Source organism: Chroicocephalus ridibundus, chromosome 9 (assembly GCF_963924245.1).
Source record: "Chroicocephalus ridibundus chromosome 9, bChrRid1.1, whole genome shotgun sequence".
NCBI classification, from domain to species: Eukaryota; Metazoa; Chordata; class Aves; order Charadriiformes; family Laridae; genus Chroicocephalus; species Chroicocephalus ridibundus.
In genome coordinates this window covers 47,018,943-47,044,009 of record NC_086292.1, presented here as the reverse complement: position 1 = coordinate 47,044,009, position 25,067 = coordinate 47,018,943, and the positions used below count along the sequence as shown (strand labels likewise).

General features: G+C 52.8%; 2 protein-coding genes across 2 annotated transcripts; one reads left to right on the top strand and one right to left on the bottom strand.

Annotated features, from left to right (window-relative positions):
- The first annotated feature begins 271 nt into the window (after positions 1–271).
- Positions 272–5,605, top strand: PARP16 (poly(ADP-ribose) polymerase family member 16). The gene is made up of 6 exons (XM_063347192.1): positions 272–605; positions 1,281–1,418; positions 2,263–2,469; positions 3,604–3,775; positions 4,554–4,695; positions 5,308–5,605. Exons 1-6 carry the CDS (start codon positions 420–422, stop codon positions 5,450–5,452), a joined length of 990 nt encoding a protein of 329 aa, XP_063203262.1. The 5' UTR covers positions 272–419; the 3' UTR covers positions 5,453–5,605.
- Positions 5,606–8,132: 2,527 nt separating this feature from the next.
- Positions 8,133–15,485, bottom strand: LOC134521131 (gonadotropin-releasing hormone II receptor-like). The gene is made up of 4 exons (XM_063347261.1): positions 15,287–15,485; positions 13,518–14,027; positions 12,752–12,953; positions 8,133–12,471 (listed from the first exon to the last, which is right to left on the bottom strand). The coding sequence occupies exons 2-4, from the start codon at positions 14,022–14,024 to the stop codon at positions 12,062–12,064; spliced, it is 1,119 nt and encodes a 372-aa protein (XP_063203331.1). The 5' UTR covers positions 14,025–14,027; positions 15,287–15,485; the 3' UTR covers positions 8,133–12,061.
- Between the last annotated feature and the right edge of the window lie 9,582 nt (positions 15,486–25,067).

The following is a 25,067-nucleotide window of genomic DNA, read 5'->3' as shown; positions in this document are numbered from 1 at the left end:
ACACCATTTCCCTGTAACCCCTCCCGGTTTCTACCTGAGAGGAAGGCACCACTTCCCCACTCCGTACCCCTTTCCCAGCCTCCACACGAGGGGAAGGCACCATTTCCCCCCACCTCCCGTACCCTCTCCAGGTCTCTACCCGAGGGGAAGGCGCCATTCCCCCAGGCCTCCCTCCTCCCCGTCCCACGGGCACAGCCGCGGCCCCAGAGGCCCTGCCGCCGGCCGTTCGGGACAGGAGAGCTCCGGGCGCGGCGCGGGGAGGGCGGACCGAGGCGCCGGAGCGGCGCGGGGCGGGCCGAGGCGGAGCGGCGGATCCAGGCCGCGCTCCCGGCGGCGAGGCGGAAGGGGGCGAGCGCCGGCCCGGGCGGGAGCCGTCGCCTCCTTGGGAGCGGCCGCCGCTCGGCAAGCCCCCGCCGGGCATGCCACCGCCCGGCCCCGGCGAGGCGGCCGCCCGCGTCAGGGAGGCGGCGGGGAGGGACCCGCTGGCCGCCGACCTGCGGTGCAGCCTCTTCGCCGCCGCGCTGCAGAGCTACAAGCGCGACTCGGCGCTGAGGCCCTTCCCGGGCCGCTACGCCGGCGGCGACAGCAAGGACTTCGAGGGGCTGGTGAGTGCCAGCGGCCCCGGCCCGGCGGGTTGTATCCGGACCGGGAGCACGGTGTTCTGCCCCCGGAGGGAGAAAACAGCCTCGCGAAAGGGCTGGGTCGCCCCGGCCGAACCTGGCTGGGCCGCTGGGGGAGAAGCGGGCGAGGGGGCCCTCGGGGTGAGGGCGGCGGCGGCTCGGGGTGAGGGACAAAGCGGGATAAATTGTTTATCCGCTCGGGGAATCCAGGTTTTCAAAGTACGTTTGGGATTCCGGCCGATAAACCCGCCCTTGGAAACGTCCGAATGCAGTAGTGAGGTACGAAGACTTCCAAGAGCTTGCCCTGTGTGAAATCCAAATTAATTTTGAAGGGTTTGTATAAACACCCCCTGTGTTTATGCCACTGCAGATGCCGCATTGTGACGGCTTGTTTTCTTTCAGGAGCTTGTTTGATTATTCTCGCGTGCACCTTACAGATATTGCTGGTAAATATAAATATTTTATAACTTGCCTGTTGTTTGTTTTTAGGACAAGTGACAAACTTTCCCACAAACTGGATTACAAATGTTTATATCTCAGAACAGAAACTGCCTTTCAGTTTACAGCCTATTAGGGTGAAATATTGTTTTGTTTTCACTAGAGGTCTCTGTTTAATCATAATGAGAAGAAGGAGCTTGCACTAAACACCTGTTTTGTTAGCTTGCAGACACCAACGCTCTACCAAGCCTGAAAGAACTTCTGGAGTCTGTTCCAAACACAGAGAAAAGGACCTGGGATTTGTTCGGTTGGATTTTATCATCTAAGGTCTTCATGATACAAAGTACTAAGAAACGTGAGGTAAGTTTTGAATTCTGAAAGCCTTGGTTAGAATTTGTTTTTTAAGGCAACCTTGCACCTCAGAGCGTATTTCCTCCTGCCAGAAGTTAGCTGGTTATTGCAAGAGCTTGGCATTTCAGTGTGAATGCACTTTTTTCTGTATATAGAGAGGGTTTTTTTTAAAACAAAATTTTCAGGAACTGCTTTGCAGTGTACAACCTATCAGGGTGGAATATTGTTTTGCTTTCACTTGGAAGAAATAGTTATCACTGTCACTAGTTGATGATGGGGGTTGGTTACTCCCATTAACGTAGCATCTGCCTGCGTGTCCTAGACCAAGGTAGTCCAACTCAGGTGTACTGGAGCTAGGTCTTGCTTCTCACTGAGAAAGACATACTGTGTACTACCCCAAAAATGGAGAGACTGAGAGCCATTGAGGAACTTCTGTAACAGGGATCAAAATAGTTGTAGAGATTAGTAGCAAGATGAAAACGACTTCTCTTTTCGCATTTTTTCCTCTTCCAACATCAGCTGATGAATATGTCGTCTTAGTAGCCGAAGTGGCACGGTAGAATTGTGATATTGCCCTTATATCATCAATTAATTCATAATCACAATTCAAGTTTTTTGGTTTTGTTTTTTTTTTTTTTCTGGAAAGAAGAATTAGGATTTAGCTTTGCTAGCAAGAAACTGTCAGAATTCTCACTGTACATTTACTCCTGAACTGTGACAGTGTTGAATTCTAACGCAAAAAGCTTAATCAAAATACATAAAGCAATGTGAAAGACTAAGGGACAGTAAGCAAAATTTCCAGTGAGTAATCTAACTCCATAAACCAACACTTATATTCCTTCCTGTTTTTAAGTACGAGAAGATCCAAGAACTCACAGGGATGTCTGGGGCCGCTGTTCCTGCTCCGGACTACCTCTTTGAGATCGTGTACTCCGATCAAATGAATACCAAGTTTGCTGAGACCAAGGGAGAGCGGGACCTCATCTACGCCTTCCACGGGAGCCGCCTGGAGAACTTCCATTCCATACTGCACAGCGGCCTGCACTGCCACTTGAACAGGGTGAGGCTCCTGCTATTGGCACCGTCTTCTGTTGGTCGTTTGCAACTAGTGACGCTTTTTAAAAATAGGCCCAAACTCCTTTAGGGGTATGAAATGTGCTGATGACCTTACACTGCTGTTTTCACTTCAGCGTAGGCCTTTGTGGAGGGTGGTGTTGGATTTTCTAGTGCAGCCTGAGGGTAAAAACTGGAAGCAGCACAAAACCCTTTTCTCCAATGTGGCGAATGACGGCTATCCTTTGCTTCTTTGTAAGGAAGTGTAATGCCTCCGAAAATACCGGCCTGTCTGACAGCTTACAGCTGCAAAGTACCAGTGCACAGAGGAGGAGGATAGTGACCCAGGCAATGTAGAGTTTGTCTCTTTCTGCCTGACCTCAACTTTAGATCAACTAAATTGTAGGTAGTACTTGCAAATGGAGCCTTCTTTAAATGGCCTGGCATTGCATCTGGCCTGGCATTGCATCTCTCTCGATTTCAACAGAAAGGCAGTTGGGACTGAGGGCTTGTTGTGCCATCTGTAAAGCAGCTTTGCCACAACAGCTGCTTAACCTCCCAGTCAACCTGGACCATGTTTTTCTCCCGCATTCTTTATGAGTAATGGCTTATCAGATAGAATGGACTCACTGGATTAATAGTTTTAGCCAGTGTGACAAATCCTCTGATTCAAAGTTATTAAAACAGTTATATTTGAAAGGAATTCAGGGTTGAGAAGTACTTCCCTCTTTTCTAGTGAAGCATGGATGCGAGTAAAGCCTTGTCTTGTTTGTGGAGGTTGGATTATTTGAATGATGGCAGTCTCAATAAATCAGTGAAATGCCTCTAACAGCGGTGCAGTCATGTTGATACAAAATACTTTTGCTGGCAAACTAAATCCAAATCCGGTAAAGCATGAATCTGTCCACACCAAGGGCTGTGCCAAGCAGCTAATGTGAGGGATGGGAGAGGGCCACTGCCCCACCCTGAGGAAGTCGTGCCAGGACAAAAACAGTGCATGGACCAGGCCCAGCACAGGTCAGAAAAGCCTTTTTTAATTTACTTCCAGAAGCAGAACGGCCAGTCTGAAAGTAAAGAACACTCGCGTGTTGTTTATAGTTTGCACTAGAGGATTTTAGGATATGTTTCTGCTCCGTTTCAGACGTCTCTGTTTGGTGAAGGTACCTATCTTACCAGTGACCTGAGCCTGGCTCTCCTTTACAGCCCTCACGGTCTTGGTTGGCAGCGAAGTACGCTGGGCTCTATCCTTAGCTGCGTAGCTGTTTGCGAGATCATTGACCACCCAGATGTAAAGTGTCAGGTGAAAAAGAAAGGTGAGTCTATTGCAGTAATAACTACATGTGGTTCATCTCTTAGCACGTCTCATATTGCAGCTTTGTGCATGCATGCTATTGTGTAAATAGATCAGTATATGGAGTATGGATACCCTTCAGCAGAAACTGGCTGCAGACTCCTCTTCCAATTGACTCCTTTTACGATTGACTGCTCAACAAATACGTAACAGCCTCATTGTCTGTGAAGCTTCTCTTAAAGTAGTATATTTAAGGGGTAGAAAATATTTCGGTGGCATCATTTGTTTTTCCTTGTTTCAGTAGTATGATAAAGTGATGTTCCATAGTGCCTGATCGTTTCACCTGCGATGGTGGAACAGAAGCATCACGAATCCATCAATAATGAGCTTTATTAGGTGTCTGGGAAGCCTCTGCTCAGATTGTCCTCCTTTGACTGCTGCCTGCTTGCAGGGCTCAGTCAGTCCTTCGATGTTGTTTTGCTTTCCCTGTTAACATTAGCAGCTCCTCAAGCTCTGTGTGGGAGACCTGCCCCCTTATCACCCTGGTCTGGGCCATAATGCCATCCATACCAAGCATGACTAGGAGTGGTATAGCCTCAAGCAAACTTTTCGGTCTATTCTTGGATGCTAAGGGATTCGGGGGACTTCCAAGACTAGGTCTTCGGTTATCTCATTCCCGCTTTTGTGGGTGTGTTTGTGTGTGGGTTGTTTGTTTGCTTTTTTTACAGTCACTTGAAGTTGTGCATCTTTTTCGGCTTTTCTATTCCCCCAAAGACCTCTTCTGTCCTCTTCCCATTCAGATTCAGAAGAAATAGACAGAAAAAGAGCAAGAGTGAAAAACAGCGAAGGGGGTGATGTACCACAGAAATACTTCGTTGTCACAAACAATCAGCTTTTACGAGTTAAATACTTGCTGGTATATTCACAGAAACAGCATAGGAGGTAAGAGTTCAGCTGTCCAGAGCGATGAGTGTGCTCTAGCAGCCAGATAACACACATCTCATTTTTGAAAAACAACGGAAAACAAGCAAGATATGCTGCACTGCCAGAATTTGGTTTTAGCCTGTTTCCTGTGGAAATAGCTTACACCATCATGTTGCCTCTGTCTCACTCTTTGACACTCCCAGGCTCAGCGAAATTTGCTTTTTCACCAGACCTGTAAGCACTTAGTGTGTTTGAGAGCTCTAATAATCTGTTTGTGGCAGGAAACAGAGAGTGAACCTTTGATGAGCGCAGCTCTTAAAACGAGAGTGGTTTTAACTCTGCCCTTCTCTATCCTAAGTGGCAGCATTCGCCCAGCTGATCAACATGTGGGTACAGGCCAGGCAGTTACAGCTCCAAACCACAGAGAAAGGCGTGAACATGGGGAGAAAGAACAGGATTGTGCACGAGGCTTAGGGAAAAGGGATGGGGAATCGGGCTCTGTTAGTTACAGGGAACAGCTCTCTGGTGGTATTGCATTAGCTTAACCATTTAAAATAACAAAACCTAAGATGCTCTCTGCCAATGTGTTCGTGCATATCTGACAGACTTCATACGCTTTTCCCTTTTCAGGCCTTCTAGGCAATCTTCCTGGTTTTACACGCACCGTTTTGCCGTAATGATGCTGCTGTACCTACTGCTGCTAATCGTGATAGGGGCCAGCAAATCGCCAACCTTCGTCTACTACTGGCACAGAATGTTTGACTCGAAGAGATGAATTGCCTGAGATGATAAACTTATTTTCACCACGTGCCTTAATAATAGCCAATCTGTAATGCACTGCATCTGTTCCAGAGTGCTGGAAGTAAAGGTGCCTGGAGCTTTTCAGTTCTGTCTCCAATATATTATCCTCATGGCGTCTTTCCATTTATTCTTATTTCTGTGTTTCTGTGATTCATGAGGATGCCCAGTACAGCTGAAAAGGATCACAATGGTGCAGCTTAGCATGAATCACTTGTTAAGGGTCCATGGGAAAAAGTTATTTATAGTTAATGAAAACTAAGCGTGGAAACGCTCACGTGTAACTGTTTTCTGCCAAACTGAGGTGGTAATATTTGCACAAGCTGGGAAGGAGGATTTTTCCGTATATCAGGCAGAGCAACCTGAAGGGAGCCTTACCAGTTTGTTTGCAGAAACTGAATTTAGCGATGTTTAGCATGCATCAGTGCAGATGGGGTCACCGTTAAAACTAACTTTGGGCAGGAATTATTATATTTGAGCATAACGATTGTAAGAAAACAACAAGAAATAAAACAATAACCAAAATGGAAGAAGTTAAATGGTTTCTAGTATGTTTCCCCCCCGCCCCGGCCCCGTAAAACACCTACAAGGTTTGTGCTCCCAGGCACGAGTGTGCAGATCAGAGTCAGGCCCTCCAGCATCAATACTGCAGGAGGATTATTCCTATCAAACTGCCTTCCACTTGTATTTCCTGCGCCAAGAGGAGGGAGGGTGAAGGGTTCCGCTTGTGCTGCCACCTGACAGGCTTTTCGGGGTTGGGGCTGCTGGGGGTTTGGGGTCTGGTTCAACATTTCTGCCTGTGTTGAATTGTTTTCAGCCTCCCTTACTGAACAAATGGGCTAACCAGCAGTAACGTGCCGACCGTTTCCCGAAACACTCGTTTGAAATGGTAGGGGTTGAACCTGGCAGGGTTGTGTTTTACATCTGTGAACATTTGTAGCGCAGTTAACTTCATGTAGACTTCACCGAGGCCTCCAGGTGACAACTTGTGCGCGGTACTACGTATTGGGGAGACGGACCGTCCACACTAACTCCTCACAAAGGGGTTGAGTGTTCTGTGGTCAGAATTATGCCAGTTACGCCATTTGTGAAGTGCTTTGGCTTCATGCCGGCATGTAAAACCTCGGTATCTCTCAGATTCATCCTTTTTTAACCCTGAAGAAGGGCATTTTGGGGCTTTGTTTGAAAACGCACACATATAGGTATGCGCAGGTCAGTCGTGCAACAGAAGCAGGGCAATGCTCTCCCCCTCCTGGCCAAGTCCTTTGCTGTTGGTACAAAGCAACCTACAACTACCTGAAACTGAAAAAGGAGCAAAGGACCGTCCTCTGGTTAGTGACCGGGTGTGGGATACGCTGGAAGAAGAGCCCGGGGATTTGAGGCAAAGAAAAGCCAGATATGTGCCACCGCTCAAGCTTGCGGCCCGGCTTTTAGTAGTAGACTTGATAAACGCAGGTTTTCATTGCACAGTGAACCCTAAGCGCGCACACACCCCCAAAAAATCTCATCATCATATTTCCAGCAAATGAGTCTATAATTACTACTTTACTCATTAAATATTTCAAAGAAAATCTCTTCTTTCTCTGATGTTGTTCTGGCACCTAATTGCCAGAAGTAATGACCTGGTAATCAGGGTTTTCAAACTCAAAGCTGAGAATAAGTTCGTTTACAGCATCCCTTCTTGGGGGATGGAGCTAGAAGCGTTTATTCCAGTTAATTTTGCTGCCAGAACAAATTTATTTATTCACCATACAGCTTGCAAAACAAGAACATTATAATCCAATTCCCTGTTGCCTTTTACAGTCCATTAATAATGCTCACGTCGCGTCGCCTCAGCCCAAGAAATGTACGTGCTAATTATAGCGCTGATTTGCAATTAAAACATACATAAACTAACAATTTACCGCACAACAGATACGACTACTTTATAGTAGCTTACTCCTTGATATTCCAACCGCAGAAACTTGGGGGTTGAGGCATGCATGGGGTTCCTGGGAATATTTGCCCATTTTTGGTCTGCCTCAGCGTGTTATATATAAAATTGTGCCCTATAGATGTCCGTTTAGGGGAGGTAAAGTGCCAGCCAGAAAATTAAGAGGTATTTGATACTACCTAAAGGGTGTTGCGTTGTTAAAAGGCTTTTACTTCTGCAAACGAAACATCTTCAGGAACAGATGGGCTGTGGGGGCCCTTTGGAAGAGGAGGATGGGCAGCATTTGGGGGATGGATGGTGTTTGCGTCGCGGGGAAAGGCACAAACCCGGGCGCCCGCGAGTCAGACGAAAGGAGCAGATGGGGCGGGTTTTGAGGCTCTTCTGGGGGTTTCTCTTTGCATAGGAAAGTTTCCAAGGAGGAAGGAAAAGGAATGAACGCGTAGCGGCTATTCAGCACTATCTCCTAATGTCTGCCTGGGTTTTTGTTTGGCTTTAAGCCCCTGGGCTGAGCTTTCTGCCCAAGCGTGGGGCAACAGCATCCATGCAGGGAGCACGTTCCCAAGCTGACCTTCTGCACCAGGTGCTCCAGGCTGCATCCCCAGAGAGAAAAGTGCTGCGGGGGCGCTCAGGGCGGACACGCCGTCCAGCGCTGCAACTCAATCAGCAGGTATCAAAGGGGGAAAAAAAAAAAAAAAACAAAACAAACCAAAAAAAACAGGCTTTTTCTGCTTTGAGCGGTTTAAATAGACCCGCACAAAGAGGTGGCTGCAGGCAGGAGCCGAGTCCTCACGGACTCCTCTCGAGTGCCCCTTCCCTCGCGCTCCCGGGCCTGCAGGGATGCTGGGCACAGCCTCCTCGGCGCTTCAGCTCCACGGCTCCGGAGCCGGGTAATGCCGCCCTCAAAGGCAACGGGAAAAATAAATACATTTAAGGTGCTCCGATTCCGCCTTAGCGGGCCAGCAAAATACTTAATATCCTACTCCCAGGCTTGTTTTCTTGTGCTCCCTGCGGATTTCGGCATGTGTTTCCCAACGTGGCGAGATGCAGTCAGCTGAATTAATGCGAGTATTGTGCCGAGCCACTAACGGTATTATGAATTAACCCAAGGTTGGCGTTAACCCCTTAAGCCACTTGCGTGGCTCTTTGAACACGCACAGGACTATAAAAAATGCTAATGGGGAATGAATCAGAATTTCCTCCCGAACAAAGGGCCGCTGTGCCTGCAGCGGGCAGCCCGGGGTGAGGTCGGGGAGTTGTAAAATATAGAGCTACCTGTGCTTATTAATATGGTCGTTACGTTACTGCGGGGAACATTGAGGAACTGCTACGAGTCAGACAAACGCGAGCCTGCGGTAAGTGTAAGGAGAAGTGTGGCAGCTGGTGTTTTTCAGGGGGAACAGGCAGATTTTGGGGAAGTGGGAGAATTTTCCTCCCATAAGGGGAAATAGATACTGTATAAGTATTTTTTTTTAATCTATCTATATAAATACGTATATACAGAGAGATCTCAGGAGCCAGCTGAGGAGCAGGGCAGGTGCTGTTGAAGACCAGGGCTTTGAGGCAATGTGGGGAGACGGAACCACGGCAGGAAGCGGGATCATCCCCGGGGCAGGGAAGAGCGAGGCTCCGCGCTCCTGATGAGCGATGCAAAAATCTTCTGCTCTCTAAAGCATGAACGGATTTAAGAAATGCAGAACCAGAAATGCAGGGACGTTCCAACCAGGGCTGGGCTTTCGTCCACCTCATCCCCAGCGACCTGGGAAAGGGCTGTCCCATCTCCGCCAGGGAGGTACCGCCTGCCCGCCCGCTCCCCCTTCCTGCCTCCGCCGGGCACAGGGCTTGGCAGCACCTTCTTCTGGTGACATTCTCCTTCTATCATGAAAGCTGTCGCTTTGGGCACCTTGCCCACACGCTGGGCTTCCCAAAACGCCGGCCTCGAGCACCAGGAACGGGAGGGAACGCATCAAGAAGCGGGCAGAAGGAGCGGCGCTGGAGGGTCTGCAAGCATCCCGAGGGATGGGCTGCGCTTCCCCCAGGGACCAAGGTGCGCATCTTTGCCAGCATCCCAATTGTCCTACTCTTCGCCTAAAGCCAAACCTGCCTCTGGCCTCTCACCGTAACCACGGGCTGTAAAGGTGGTGGGTCCCTCCTACAAGGGGAAAAAGTGCTTCGTGCTCCTCAGAGGAGGTCTCCGAGCTCTCCTGCCCCTGTGCAAGAGGGGACAAGTGGCCTGAAATATGTGAGCTACACTGGACCTGTTCTCTCCCACTCAGCAGAAAGCAGATGAAGAATGTTTTTAGGAGATTAAAGACACTTTCCTGCCTACTTGAGGTTTGCCAGAAAACCAACACACCTTCGAGGTCTGCCTCCCATTAGCGATCATCAGTAATATAAACAGAGAGACCAAACGAGTATCTGATGAATAAATTAGCTTTCCCTACCGCAAGTCATTCCCAGCACCTTACAAGAAACTCTTTTTCACACCGGCCGAGCCGAGCCAGCCTGGCAGCCGCGAGCCCCGCTCCCGTTAGCGTTGCGTAATTAACCTCCAGCGGAACGAGCCCAGGAAAGCCAAACAGTGATTACGCATCTCATTGGAGTTTGGATGCTTCCTAAAGGGCTCACACTAATCCACACCAGCCTGTCCGGGCTCCTGCAGCTCTAATTGAATTTTTTTTCTCCCCGGGCAGCATGTTTAGCATAAACGATACTTAGCGTGGGGAAAGGCAAGTGCTCGACACCCATCCGCAGCTTGGCATCACCCTGAACACTGTGGCTTCACGTATCCTCACTGCCCAGCCTCAGCCAACACACAAACACCACTCGCCACCTCTCCAATTTTAATAATTTGTTAGCTGGGGCACTAGGAGACCAGCCCAGATCCTTCCAACCGATGTGAATCCATCCCCTCTTAGAGACAGGGTTGAGAAACACCCTCAGTGCCCAAAGGAAATCTGATTTCTTGGGGGTGGACATCTCCCAGCTTCTCTACACACGCAACCACAGCAAGTCAGGAATTGTTTTTAAAACAAAGCTCTTCCATCCTGATAAAGCCCAGATGCTCATGCAAAACTGCAGTCACCACAGAAACGTCCAGGGAACGGCCTTCTGCCAAGCCCAGAGCTCCTGAGCTGCCCAAAGATTTCACAAAACCAAAAAAACAACCCCACCTGGCTCAGAGCTAAATTTCTCTTCAAAAGCAAAAAATGCGTTTGATAACAATCAGCAGAGAATGAACAAAGAAATAATCCACTGTTTTCAATTCCACAGAAAGGAACAACACAGCTGAATAAAGCCGCCTCTTCAACCCCCCACCCAGAGAAGAGACATCCACCTTCACAAGCAGCTTACGGCATGTTGGTGAAAAGCTAAAAATCCATTTTACTCACCACAGCTCAGGCGATGTCCTCCAGCAGCCTGCCTTGCCCTCCCAGTGCAGCCAAGGGACCATCAGCACCCAGCTGGTACCTGTGGATGCCGATGGGCCCCTCCCCCCACAGGTGGTTCCCATCACCTTCCTCGTTGGGACAGCCCAGGCACCACCTGCGGGGTGGCTGCGCCCACCCTGCTCGGGGCAGAGACGAGGTGCTGGTGTTGGGTCAAGCCGTTAAGGTAAAGAAAATGTGTATAAAGGAGAAAACGGAGAGGGCAAAATGTGGGGCTTACTCCCGTCAGCCTGTGCCGGCTGCTGGGGACGGGGCTGAGACCTGTCAGCTCGTACCCTGGAGAGGGGCTGGGGACAGAGACAGTCAAGAGGGGCTGGGCTGCGTCACCCTCTGGTTACCCCAAAAATTCTCTCACCTGCTCAGTCCTGTGTCCCAGAGAGCTGCTACGTAAGGATGTGTTCCTACCACCCCCTGCCTGCCAGAACAAGGCAGCAGGGGCTGTTTTCCTTTCTGGTTGTGCCCGAAAGGGAGAAGAAACCCTGTCCCATCCCATCCTATCCCATCCTACAGTAGTTCTTCATACTCCTGCTGCCCAAGTCCCTCCATCCCCACAGCACCTTCTCGCTCCTCGCCACGGAGGCAGCCCGGGGGGACTAATGCCCCTGCATTAGTCATTCCCCAAAGGTTTACATCCTTCCCAGGGTTTCACACATGGCCGTGGGAGAACCAGGTAGGTTCTGAGCCAGGAGAGCCAAAATTTCCAGAGAGCCCTTCCTACAGCGGGTGGAGAAAATGGAGTAAAAGCCTGTGATTGCACCTTTGCCGCCTGTCAGGGTGATGCCACGCAGCGCTGTGCATCTGTGTAGCTCCGGACTTCAGTGTAGGTGCAAAAGGGCACTTACAGGTTGGCCACCCTGGGACGTGTGGCCCTGGGCCATGGAGGAGCCAGCGTGTCTCCTCCCAGGGGCCGATGCTGGAAGCGTGGCAGATGCTTGATCCCAGAATCAGGGCTAAGGCATGCATAGGGTACAAAAAGGATGGTTTTCTAGCTGTCACAGGGCTGCCAGAATATGCAAGAATAACCATTAACACCCCCAAATGTTTTTCACCCTGAGTACAGGCAGGAGACATGCTCCCAGTTTCTGGCCAAAGACCCTCACCCATCAAAGCTGGGTGGCAAAACTCCTTATGCCAGTCTCCAGAACGATCCTATGGGACAAAGCAGCCCCCAAAGCTGTTCCTCCCATCTTCTTGTGGGTACGTCTCTTCAGCAGACCGTGTTGACAGTTGTCCCGTTGGAGCCCCCTGATCCCACCCCACCAGTTACACCGCCATCCTTGATGTTCTTCTCCGAGACTGAGATGGGTTTGTGTCTCTCATGCCTGGTAAAGGCTGTTTCAATGCCCCTGAGACACAACTGCACATCCTCCCGAAAGGAGGGGGTGTACAGTCCATAAATGACAGGGTCGGTGCAGGTGTGCAGCAAGCCAAAGAGAAAGAAGCTGTGGTTGACATACTCTGGCATCTTCTGGATCATGGCTGGCTGGAACCAGTACCACAAGCCCAGGAGGTAGTATGGGGTCCAGCAGATGATGAAGGTGGCAACAATCACTATGGTCATCTTGAGAGTCTTCATGCGTGCCTTGGAGATGTGGTCGTTTTGATTTCTTATCAAACCTGCCAGGGAGAGTCAAAAGGATAGCTGGAGATGGGAGAAAACCAGGAGAACATAACCATCTGTGACTGTGCTTCTGCCAGAGAGGGGAGACCATCTTATGGTCCGTGGCCCACAGGAAGCAGAAGACAGCAAGGAGGGGGGGGGGTCAAGAAGTTTGTGTAATATCCCTTACTTGGGTTACCCTTCAAAGGGTGTTGGGACAGACCCAACAGCCCTCCAGGCTGGAGCACGTTCAGTCATAGAGTCATGGTGGACACAGAAGGGCTGGGACCTGCTTACCTTTATTGATCTTTAGCTGCTTGGTGATCTCCCAAATGATGCGGGTGTAGCAAACGATCATGACGCTCAGGGGGGTGATGTAGAGGGTGGTGAAGGTGAACATGTTGTAGACAGTTTCCTCCCAGTGCGCTCGGAAGCTCCCGTGAGTAACGCACTGGGTGAAGTTCCCTCCCGGGACCGTGTGCAGGTGGAAGAGGAAAAGCTGAAATGGAGAACCAAATAATAACTCAGAGAGGCTTTGGAAGAGGGCACCATGTCCTGCAGATGCTCCTGGTTGTGCATGGAGAGCACGTCCCTGCCGCTGTTGGACTGGGAAAGGCGCTCTGGGCACCTAACTCATGGCTACGGCCAGGGTGGATGGGATCTGATGGCTGTGAAATCCCATTTTCTGGCCACAGCAAATGTTGTTTTGGTCAGGAACTGCTCAGGTTTGTCTTGGGCTGCTCCAACATGTTTTGCAGTGGTGCAGGGATGCATTTTTAGGAGAAGATAACCGCGTGCATGAAGAATGAAAAATAGTGGACGGAATTTTTCCCCAGCCCTCAGCGTAACACTCTGATGGTGAGCAATGAATGGGTGCTATAAAGAAGGTGCAAAGCAGTGCTGAGCACCCAACACAACCACCACACCGCTTCGCTCAGCAAAGCCAATCGTGGTGGTGGAGTTTGTGGATTGGGGTGAACTTAGGGCTGCTGGGATGGGGAAGCCCTTCTCCAAAACCAACCCCAGCCTGGGCAAACCATGTGGGGAGGGCACCGAGCCCTACCTGGGGCGAAGCCAGGAGGACACTGCTGGCCCAGGCGGCGCGGAGCAGCAGCCCGTTGCGGCGGCGAGCACGGGAGAAGGGATGGAGGATGGCCGCGTGCCGGTCCAGGCTGATGACCACCAGCACCAGGGCGGCCGCGTACATGGCGAAGAGCTTGAGGAAGTTGAGGAGCTTGCAGGAGACGTCCCCTCCATACCACTGCACCGTCACATTCCACGCTGCGTCCAGGGGCATCACCGCCACTGTCACCAGCAGGTCGGCCAGTGCCAGGCTGAGGATCAGTGGCCGCACGTGGGATTTCCTCCTCTTCCTCAGCAGGCTGCCGAGCACTGCCGCGTTGCTGCCCGCCGCCAGCAAGAAGAAGATGGCCGTGATGATCACGCGGACCCTCGCCGCTTGCGTGAACCGGGGCTCGACCCAGTGCTCAGGGCAGCCGGAGGCCGAGACATTGGCGTCTCCCTCAGTGGCGGGGCAGTGGGGAGATGCAGGGAGCTGCTCGTCACTCATCCCCTGCCGAAACGCAAACAGCAGAGTGAACCCCCTCTTAGGGGCTGGGTAGCGTGCGGCCGCTTCAATATCAGGAGAAATGGGGAGATGATGGGATCTGCACCGGAGGCACCAGCAGCAACCTGCCAGTCCCGGCCTGTCCCTGCCTGTCCCTGCCTGTCCCCTCCATCTTGCCCGTTTTGCCGAGCTGCCGCACCTCCCGCTCACAGTGACACTGCCCGGCTGCCCTTTTTGGCTAACCCCTGCCGTAGCTAGGGTGATTGCTCACACAGACATATATTTTTAGCTCTTTGCAAGGCAGTTGAGCATCTAGGAAGCGGGAGTGGTGACCAGGACCACGGGACAAGCCACTGCCCGCCAGTGCCCGGTCGGGAATGAGTCACACCGGAGCTGGCTGAGCCTGTGCTGGGGCAGCCGTCCTCAGTTCAAGGATTTGACCTTCCAAAGGGGCTTTGCAAGCAGGGCTCAGCTTTTTAGAAATCCCATGGCTTTTTCCATTAATGTGTTAAACCTTAATGGTCCACCTCCATCTCCAGCGCCGGATCCGCAGCCGTGGGTGGAAGCACCTGGAGGCAGCCAGGAGGGGAGAGGGGGGATCCCACGCTGTCTGGGGACAGACAGTGGCTCTTGGGAGAGGATCACAGTGACATTTAGGAGCCTGGATCACCCCAGGACCTGGGCAGCGCCAGCTCAACACCTCTGTCCCTTTGCCTTTGGGGAGCAGGAGGAGGATGTGAAGGTAGAGAAACACCCACACGGGGGGTGGCTAGGGGGTGATGAGCAGCGTGGTGGTCCCCCATGGCTTGATATAATTGCCCTTTTTTCCCAAGCACAACCAGCTTGGGGACAACTTACATTTCAAGGGCAAATAGTTCCAGCGCTCGGGGACACTGTCAACAGCCCCAGCCGCAGGTCAGGTGTGTCCCTGACCCTTTCGAGCACCTTCTGCTTTGCCGGTACCAAAATAAGACATTCCCCACCTTTGCATGAATAACACGAGCAGCGGAGATCAATCCTGGCTCCCCAGCTCTGCGGGATGGAAGTCCCAACACCTTGCAGCAAAGCCCCCTCCTCCAGCCCCACCACCCACACCTCGAGCCCCTTTGCCGCCTTCACCCCCCCTCCCTCCCCAAAGACCAACCCAACAAGCAAGCAGCGGAAAGAAAAAGCACTTTAAAAGTACTGAGCTTCTTGCTGTCTGCGAGAAAACCAGGGGAAACCCATGTCGAGATCTGGATTTGCCCCAGCTGATGGGAACGTACCTGGCGTACGCATGCCCCGATGCCACGAGAAGATGCTCCTTGTTTTGCCCCCCGGGTCTCCCACCGCCGCCGTGCTGAGTCAGGGTGCTCCAGCACGTCTTTGCATCACGTCCCTGCAACAAACCCCTGGAAGAAGCAAAATTTCCCCTCGCCGGCGGCCGAGCCGGGAGCTACGCTGTTTTTAGCACAGGCGTGCACAGGCGTCCGCAGGCATCTGGAGGTGGCCACGCGGATGCGAACATCCCCTGCGCTGGCAAAGCAGGAGCAGGGCACACGGAGGTGGGCACCCACGGCCAGCCCGGCGCGGGCAGCTGCCCGTGTTTCACCCCCCAGGCAGGGGCGGCCACCCCTACCCTTGTGGGCTTAACGAGCTGCCCGATTTCAGGCTTAATGAGCAGGCAGCGGGGATGATGACAAAGCCGCCGTACTGCAAGAAACGGCCAAAATTCAAGATGTTGTGGCCAAACGTGGCCCCATCAGGGAAAAGTGCCAACACTCCCTGCATCGGTTTTCTATAAATACAGGAAAATGAGTTAATTATCCATAGAGTTAGTGATGAGCATCCCGTTGCTCAGACAACCGGGAGACTCGCAGCTCACACAGACACACACACACACACACACACGCCCCAGCCATGCTCCTGGACCACACAGGCCCACGGGAGCATCAGTGATGAGCACAGGTACGTGCCTGGACTGGAAATGCTGTAAGGAGGTAATTAATAAGGAGAAACTGGGGTCATTTTGCCATTTTAATGAATACGCATTTCTTTCTGCGCTCTGTCTGTTCCCACCTTGTTCTCTTTGTATTTCTTTCAGCGTAATGCAGTGAGAGCTCCGTGTGCAGCGCGAAACCCTTGGGGGGACAAAGAGCTCACAAAGCCTTAAAAAATACGCTGTGTAATGCGAGGGCAGGGAGGGGACCCGAGGACACCCTGCTCCTCCGGCCAGCAAAAGGAAAAGAGCTGTGGGGGTGACATAGGGCCAGCCCCAGAGGGCCAGCACTGGCAAACACTCTCCCAGGGGCATCGCGGGGACTTTAATTACATGCAAACAGACCTTCACGTCTCCCAGTCTATTAAATTAAGAAGTACACAGCGTCCAGGGGGACTGCGGGTCCCAGGCTGGCGACAGTGGCTCTGCCTCGTTCCCTGAGAGGACAAGGGCCGTTTTCTGGGATAGAAGGTTTTCCGCCGTTAAACCTGTTCCCACTTATTTTCGGGAGGAAATGCCCAAGGTCTGCGTGGGAAAGTAACGGAAGATCGGCGAGGGGGACTGTAAGTATGCTCAAGTGACTCGCACCTGGGGTGCTGGGAAACACATAGGTCACACTAATTGTCGTTCAGTCTCGGGTGCTTGCGAGCAGAACACCTGCGCCTGGGTACCGAAAGCCTGCGGCGGACTCAGGGGCACCTGATCCAGCCGCTCGAGAATCCTGCCCTGTTGCTGAAGGAGATCAAAGCGCAGTGGGAAAACTGTGCCCGCCTGAGCCCGTGAAACACCGGCAAGAAGAGGGAGTCCGCGCTCTCGCTCTCTTCCTCTCTTGCTAACGAGGCCTCTCTTGCTAATAAGGATCCAGATTAAATTTGTTCTTTGCCTTTCATCCGCCGTTTGGTGGTGGTTCCTCCGTCCTGCCCGCATCGGCTCACGCAATCTAAGGCGGGGGTCGCACCATCTCTGAGGCGGCTCTGCTCGCACATTGCTCCTGGGAACAGTAAAAAAGGGGGACTTTTTCCCCTTTGTGCCTTTAAGAGTCAAACTGTGTGGCAGAGAGACCAGCTCCCGAGACCCAGGAGATGCTGCAGATGCTGGACCGCGTCAGCCCTTGAGGCATCACCATCCATCGGAGCCCCCAAACCCTCCGTCACTTCTGCATTTAACTGCCGAAAGGGGCCAGGCTGGGAACTCCCTGCTCAGAGCCGCGAAGGGCAATTTATGCTTTCAAAAGGCTTTATATCCGAGGCGAAAGAGAAAAGCAGAGCCACCCCCGGCCCGGCCAGCGGGCAGCGCGGGAGGGCAGGCGCCCAGCGAGCACCAGCCGCCTCCGTCCCGCAGGAGGGGACCGTCCCCATCACCTCCCTGCCTGGCAGGGGCATCGCCCGCCGGTGCCGCAGGAAAAGGCCTGGTCCCTGGGGGCAAAACAAAAGCACAGAAACCACAAAAAATTTGGGTGGAAGCCCGTTTGTTCCGGCAGCCGCCTCCTCCTTGCATTAGCCTCCTGGTTAAACCCGAGATTAATTCGACCCCACATACTCATCCTTTCGTTTAGCTCTTTGCACCTGCACGAAAGCAATTAAATAGCGAGTCAGGAATGTATTCCCTGTTTGTCCTCCTTGCCGGCTGGCTGCCTTTTTGTCTAGCAATGTCCTCTCCATCCCCGACTGTATGACGCAAGAGAGGGACAGGATTTTTCTTAGGAACTGTAAGTCTTGCTAATGCCACAACAAAGCCTTTGGTCCCCGTTCAGAGAGGATTTTTTTAGCATGCCATCACGCAGAAATGTCCTGGGCATGCATTAGCAATAAGTCTTCTTTTAAGGGTGGGGTCCCTTCTTAAAATGACTATTTTTCTCCGGTGTTTGCACAGTAACCCCCTTGTGTTTTCTCTTTTCTTTTTTTTTTTTTTTTTTTTTTTTCCTCTCACTCGTCTCCTCAAAGGTCAGCTCGGATGTTGTCTGCTCAGCAGCCTTCAGCTGAAGCTCTGGACGCTGGTATAACAATCAGAGGGTTTTGGTCCCCGGGATTAGGAAACAGCGCTGGCAGGCAGGGCTTGTTTCCATACACCCCGGCTCGGCTCTTTCCGAAATCCCCTCCTTTTGGGATGCTGCCCAGGTACATCCCTGGAGCTGCAGCCCAGCGCTGGGTCACAGGGAGCCAGAGCATCTCCAGGCTCCCCAAAACGGGATTTTTCTCCCCAGATCCATACAGATCATCCCAGGATGACGGAGAAAACAGAAACCAGAAAGCCACACCGGGTAGCGCAGCCCCGGTGGCAATATTTTCCTCAAGCAGACCTTGAACAGAAATAAAAGCACTGTGTTTTTCCATCGAACATCCCATAGAAATGGGGATCTCACGCAGGGAAAGCCGCACGGGATATAATTTCCATTAACCTCATGCAAATGTAGGCAGGGAGCCTGCTGCTGTTTATCCTAATAAATCCCTGCCGGCGTCTTGGCTTCATAAAAGAGAGAAAAACTCGTCTTTTCACCTCTGAGAGAAACTGCTGCTGCTGGCCATTGCCGGGGGAGGGGGGTGGGGGGTGAGTAATGACGTCTCTTTGAGCAGAGCCATCCTACGGCAGCACCCACCGCTTGCACCCTCGCCCCCAGCACCATCACCCCAGGCAGGTGCTTCTGCCGGGCTGGCTGTCCAAAAATTCCCCTTTGCTCAGAAAAACCTCATGATTTTGGAGTTTTTCATGCTGATTTCCCGCCCCCGCCCCCCTGCCTCCAATTCTTCTTCTCCTCCAAGCCTCGAATTGTCTCAGGAGCAGCTCGTCCAAGGAAATTTTTGTCTCATACTGGACTCGAAACAGAAAGTCTAGTCAGGGACATCTGACATGCGGTGTTTTTGTGAGTAAATACCAGCGTCCATGAAGTCATTTCCCGGGGTTAGAAATGAGCTCACCTCTGGAACGGCTTCTCTTCTTACCCAAAGTTCACAAGGCAAGCGGTTGTGAAGCTCCCAGTTTTCCTCCTTCTCATTAAAAAACAGCATCGGGGCTGCACGCAGTGCTGCCTCCAGCTCTACGCTACGGACGGACCCTGGGCACCAGCCGTCGCGGGGCATCACCCTAAATTCCCCCAAATCTCAGAGCAAAAGGCAGAGGACCAAAGCTCAGCGGTCAGCGGGGAGAAACCAGCGTCTCATTCTGCCTGCTCACCCGGCCGAGCCTGCCAAGGAGGACGATAATTGCTGTCCCTCGTGGAGATAATCTGGGTCAACCCGTCCCCCTCCTAAATATCCTTGTTTAAAGCAAAAGGAGGGAACTCTCCTGCCCACCGGGCTCAATAATTTTGGCAAACTGTGTCTTTGTATTGTTTCTTGATGAAATAATGCGCTGTTCCTGATTTGGCTTCATTTACCGGAGCCTTGCTGGAGCCTTCGCGGGTAAAAGCCCTTCTCCGGGGGTATCATGCCATTGGACAGTGGTGCTGAGAAAAACGTGCTCTCGATGCTCAAACCCGCTGCGTTTCCCATCTTTTAACAGCCTGGCTGGTGCTCCTGGTGTTGCTGAGCCCAGCACATCATGCTGGATGTCCAAGTCATGGAGCCAGCCAGGACAGGTAGAAGGACAAGGACCCGCTGGTAAGGGAGCCCAGATGTCATAGAATCATAGACTTGTCAGGGTTGGAAGGGACCTTAAAGATCATCTGGTTCCAACCCCCCTGCCATGGGCAGGGACACCTTCCGCTAGATCAGGTTGCTCAGAGCCCCGGCCAGCCTGGCCTTGAACACCTCCAGGGATGGGGCTTCCACCACCTCTCTGGGCAACCTGTTCCAGTGTCTCACCACCCTCATGGTGAAGAACATGTCCAGAGCATCATTCCGAAAGGTTCCCCAAATTTACATCTTCCCACGTGGAGCAGCACCCCTTGGGGTCTTTCCTCCATCTTTCGCCGGGACATCTCAACCAGAGCAAAATCCCCCTTCCCCGTCTCGAAACTAGACAAGAGAGAAGTGCGAATTTATCACCCCAGACCAAACCCTGAGGTCAAACTCTAGAAAATGTGGTGGGCTTTGATGCCGAGCCGCGGCCGCTCACCGCCAGGCAATAGAACCTGGGTGCGTGCATCGCTGCTCCACCCCTGGGGCATCTTTCCCACAACAGCTTTGCTTCCTTTCCCAGGCTGGAAACCCCAGCCGGCAGAATTTATTTGGGAAGTCTCACTCGGCACCCCAGTCCCGTGATGCTCCTTTTCCCAATAAACCAGGAAAATCACCCACGGCGTCGATGGAGGGGCCTTGGGTCCCCTTCGGCTCCGGCACGCACCGACCCAGCCAGGGCTTTCACTGCCCTAACTGGGTATTTTTCTTGAGCTGGAAGAAATTATGAAATCCCAATGTTTTCATTGTGACTAACCCATGGAAGTGAACAATTTTGCCCTTATTTTTGGATGGGTTTTAGTCGCTCTCCTTCTCTCTGCCTTTTGTGCCCTCTTTTATCCTCTGCTTTTCTTTTTTTCTTTTTAACTCCCTGTGGGACCTGCCCATCGCATTGCTCCGAACATCAAATATCCTCCTCTCTCTGTGCTTTCAAATTGGACTGCGTGCCCCAAGGCCATATTTCAGCGCTCTCTTTGGATGCTCCTTCCCAAACACGGGCCAGGCTCGAGGGCCGGTTTCCTCCCTTTTCCTGCGGGAGAGGTGAGACGTGGGGAGAGCTGCAAGCCCTGCGGGACCCTCGGCAGCGTTACCTGGGACTTGCAGGAGCGAGAAGCAAGGAAAACCTGCCTGAACACCTCTTTCCGTCGTGTTTCATATCTCCACACAGTTTTCAAGGCTTAAAAAAACCCTTGGATGAGCTTTATGCGGGGACACGACTGCTTTTAGGAACAGATCAGTGGCTCAGTGGGGAGAGATGCCATTAATGATGAATCAAATGAGCCAGAGGAATAGAATTCCCACCCCGTTTTTACCATCCTGCAAGAAACTTGCTCTGGGCCAAGCCCTGGGACTGTGGGACCCTGGTGTCCCTTGGGATGAGCATCGGTGCTGACATCTCCCCCCGGCTGGATTTGGCCTCCCGAGGTGGCATTTCTGGGAGGCCGCGCTCGATCCCATGCCGGGAGCTGAGCGCTGGGTTTCTCTCGGGAAGGGCTTATCTCCCGTGCTGCCTTCCCAGCCTGCTCCCGGCAGTTTTCACCTCAGACAATCCCAGGAGCAAGCATCGGGAGGCTGCCAGCCCTTCCCTCCGGCAGCACTTGGCCCCCACCAAACGCCTCTGCCCGCGCTGCCGGCAAACGCACATTTACCCTCTGGCAGACACTGGCACGGCCACAACTGCCCCAGGGGGAATCCTGGCAGAGCTGGAATTAACTCGGCAGAGATTGGCTTTTCCGAGCGTACCTTCGGCACAATGCATGAGGCGGTGAGATATCTCACGGCTCCGGCCGCCCCCACGAGCACAGGCACAGCGGGAAGGGGAGGCATTTCCGTGCCCTCTTTTGCCAGCGCGGAAGCTGGCAAACTCTTTCGGAGATGAAACTCAGAGGCCGATTGGTGCCAATTACCCCAGCCCAGGCTCAGCTCCATGTTGCTCTGTGCAATAATTAACCTGAAATAAATCCATACACGGTTCAACGAGGAATCTCTGCCACCCGCCCGGCTCCGTCCCTTGCCCGGTTTCTGCCCAGCCCCAGCAGGGGCTCATCCGCACGTTAAAAAGCAACTTTTACCCTGATGCTCCAGTTTTGCTGCCAACACCGGAGCCTCTGGTCCGGCTTGCGCAGCCCTGTGTGCTTCTGGGGCACGTCAGCCGGGAATCCCTGCAGAGCAGGAGGGACACAAACCGCAGCGTGCCAGAAGACCCAAACCCTCCCTAGCACATGCAGGATTTTGCCATTTTTCGGAAAAACTGGCCAGTGCTTTGCTGGTGTAAATCAGGTGCAAACCTGTCCACCTTGACAGGGTCTATAGCCAAAAAAATTGAGGAGGAAAAGGCACAAATGAGACCAGGGACCGTCATCCCATGGGTGAGAGGCTGCCCTCCCCACCAGGACGGGAGCACAGCCCACGGCTAATGCCCGTAAATAAAAGCAATAAATTAAGGATTTCTTCAGGAGCAATTAATTGCCCAAAGCAACATGTGCTTTGACACAGGAGGGTCTTTGTCCACCAAACCCTGTCCAGAGCTAAAGCAAACAGCCGGCGGGCTGTGGGTTGGAGCTCTGCTCCTGCTCTTCCTCCACGGTTTAAATGTCCCCATTGAGGCGCTGCCCTGGCTCGGACCTCGCCGTGTTCCCATCACGCCCGTACGCAGCCCGCGACCACATTCCCATCATCGATCTGAGGTTGTGCAATAAGCCAAGCCCTGCCGCTAGCCCGCATCTGCCGGCAGATGTTCCCGGCAAATATTGCTGCGGTACCGTGATGCCACCCCGGAGGTTCATCCTCCAGGCACGGGGCAGGGAGAGGTTGGGATGTGCATTTCTCATGGAGGGCTCGAAAATAATGGCCTTCTCCATCTCGCAGAGAGTTTCTAAATGCACCAGAATACTTATCTAAATTACCCCAGCTCAGCAATGTAATTAAAAAAGGGATTCGCTATTGAGACACTTCTGGCCCTCTCATAGCATCTCCCGTCTCTGCTCTTCTGAGCTGTGATGGGGAAGGAGAGATGGCAGCGATGGACACAGCAGCGATGGACACAGCGTCCGGCAGGGAAATGCCCACGGGACCCTTTGGCAGTCCAGGATGTCCCAGGGACCAGCGAACCCCTCTCCAGGCGGCGTGGGTCTGGATGCAGGGCTGCACGCGTGCAGCGGGGATGCAGTTCCCAGTCGCCAGGCACCCAGATAACAGCTGTGCCCTGCAAAAGCACTAGGAAAAGCCCTTTTTCCTTGGCAGATGTGACCACAGAGCAGGAGACACCCCCAGTTTTACATGCCAGGGGGGTCAATCCTGTTGCGCCAGTGCCAGCAGACATTTGGAGGCTCGCCCTGTGGCTGCACCCCACGAGGAACATGGTCACAGCCGCTTGCCCTCCCCCTTCCACCCCTCCATGAAAAGCCTTCCAGACCTCCAGACCTAAAATCAGTCTTTCCCTGGCTTCAGGCTGTCATGGTGTGCCCCCCTCTGCGGCGCTTTTTGCATCTGTTTCATAAATGATGTACGTGGAGCTGAGCCGTGGCCCAGGCTTTAGCTCCCAAGCAAATCCTTCCAGGGGGAAAAAGGTCCGCTCGCTCCTTTTCTCCCAGCCACAGCCTGTAAATCCTCATCCGCACAATCAAAACAAACTCCAGTAGTTCATTTTTTGGGCTCTTTTCCAAAGCTTTTAGGCAGCTGGAGTGTGATTTTGTGCTGATGAAGCGGTGGAGGAGGGCTTAAGTGAAACAATATTGCGGTGGCTGCGAGGTTTGCTGGTGGTTCAGAGCTCAGAGTGAACCCTGGGGACCCGCCACATCTCCAAGTTCTCCTAAAAACCATGGAAATCGCCAGTCCGGCTCCTGGGATAGCAAAACAGGATTTAAAAAACAAACATTAGCCACCCCTGGAGCATGGCTGGAGAAGAGGCAGGAGCCAAGTGCTTAATGAAATCCCAGCTCCTAGCTCGCCCTCCTAAACCAAGCAAACTTCCCCAAAGTGTTTGGGATGGAACAAAGTCATCAATCAGTTATTTTAACTCCCATCTCCGTAAACAGGAGAGAGCCCAGAAGCACGCAGCAGGGGAAAATAACCGTCAGCTCCCTTCGGTGGAGCGGAGAGGGTGCGGGGAGGGAGGACGGGGGCAGCCGGCGGGGAGCTGAGCACGGCGTCGGCCCCAAAGGGCATTTCGTGGACCCCCATAGGGTATTTCATGGACCCCACAGAGCATTTCACAGCCGCCCCAGCCTGTAAATCCCCCACACAGCCCTGAGAGCAGACCCACCATCCATGTTGCCCTGCTGGTGCAGTGCAGTGCAGTCAGATTTCGGTGACGGTCACTCTGCCGATGCCGTATCGGAAAGGGTGGGAGGTACAAATAACCGGGATGAGCATCAGTAGCCTGTTTTCCCCTGGATTTATTAGAGGGACATGAGAAGAGCGATGGAGACAACCCCGGAGGAGCATGGAGAGGGAGATGCTCTTGCACCATCAGTTATCACAGTCCCCTTACTGCCCCATCCTTGGCAGTGGCTTGGGGGCAGCATTAAGCATGGCAGCATTTGCATAAACCTATTCTGGCCTTGTGGCCATCACACATCGGTGATGAAATGATGGAAAAATCCTGTGAGAGCCGGGCAGGTCTCCTGGGGTTTAATTTGGGAGGTGAATGCATCTGTGGGGCCGTGGCTCTGCTGCCCCGATGGTTTGGTTGGGAAACACCAGCCTTGGATAGCTGAACCCGCAGCCGGATAGAAAAGAGCAGTTTGGTCTGGGATGCATCCTTCCCTGCCGGCCAAGGGTGCTACAACCCTGCAGAGCCACCAGCCTGGGCATGGGGCAGCACCCTGCTTGTCCCCTCCGCCCCCCGGCTTGGGGCATCACCCACCTCAGGTGGATGGAAAGCAGCCGAGCATCTCCCAGAGCCGCAGTGCAGCCGGTGGTGCTCAGTGCTGGAAACTTCTGGGGCTCTGCTCATGCTGTTCCATCCAACGTCAGCCACACGCCGGAGCTGCAGCGAGGGATGCCCAAGCCAAGAGAGATTGCGCAACCAGACTGTTCTAGAGACTTGGTTTTTGTATGAACTCACACATCCCAGTCCTGCTCCTGAAGCCACACACGTGGCTCCTGAGCTGGCCTTGCAGAGGCCACACCGGGGAGGAGACACCTGTGCTCAGGAGGCTACAAAATCCCATGCAGAAACACCTGCAGCTGCATCGGGCTAGCGTTAAAGCTTGGTTTCCATAACATAAAGAATAACAGCTTTTTTCTTCTGCAGAAAAACACATTTACATACCCTGCAGTATGACCGGTGGATATCGATGCCAGCAGGTGTCAAGCAGCCGGTGGAACCGGAGCCGCCTGCCGAGGCGTCGGTGCTGTGCCAGGATGGGCTGGCCGTGGCGGGAGGTAGGTGCCATCGGGGGAAGATGAATTCCTTGCTCTTGGTCTCGGCACCTTTCCCACATCTTGTCC

Coding starts and splice junctions, on each gene's coding strand:
- PARP16 (XM_063347192.1), top strand. CDS start 420: ATGCCACCGCCCGGCCCCGGCGAGGCGGCCGCCCGCGTCAGGGAGGCG. Junction 2,470..3,603: donor TGCACTGCCACTTGAACAGG/GTGAGGCTCCTG, acceptor GCTCCGTTTCAG/ACGTCTCTGTTTGGTGAAGG. Junction 3,776..4,553: donor GTGTCAGGTGAAAAAGAAAG/GTGAGTCTATTG, acceptor CTTCCCATTCAG/ATTCAGAAGAAATAGACAGA.
- LOC134521131 (XM_063347261.1), bottom strand. CDS start 14,024: ATGAGTGACGAGCAGCTCCCTGCATCTCCCCACTGCCCCGCCACTGAG. Junction 12,954..13,517: donor TCCTCCTGGCTTCGCCCCAG/GTAGGGCTCGGT, acceptor TCTCCATTTCAG/CTTTTCCTCTTCCACCTGCA. Junction 12,472..12,751: donor GCAGCTAAAGATCAATAAAG/GTAAGCAGGTCC, acceptor TCTCCCTGGCAG/GTTTGATAAGAAATCAAAAC.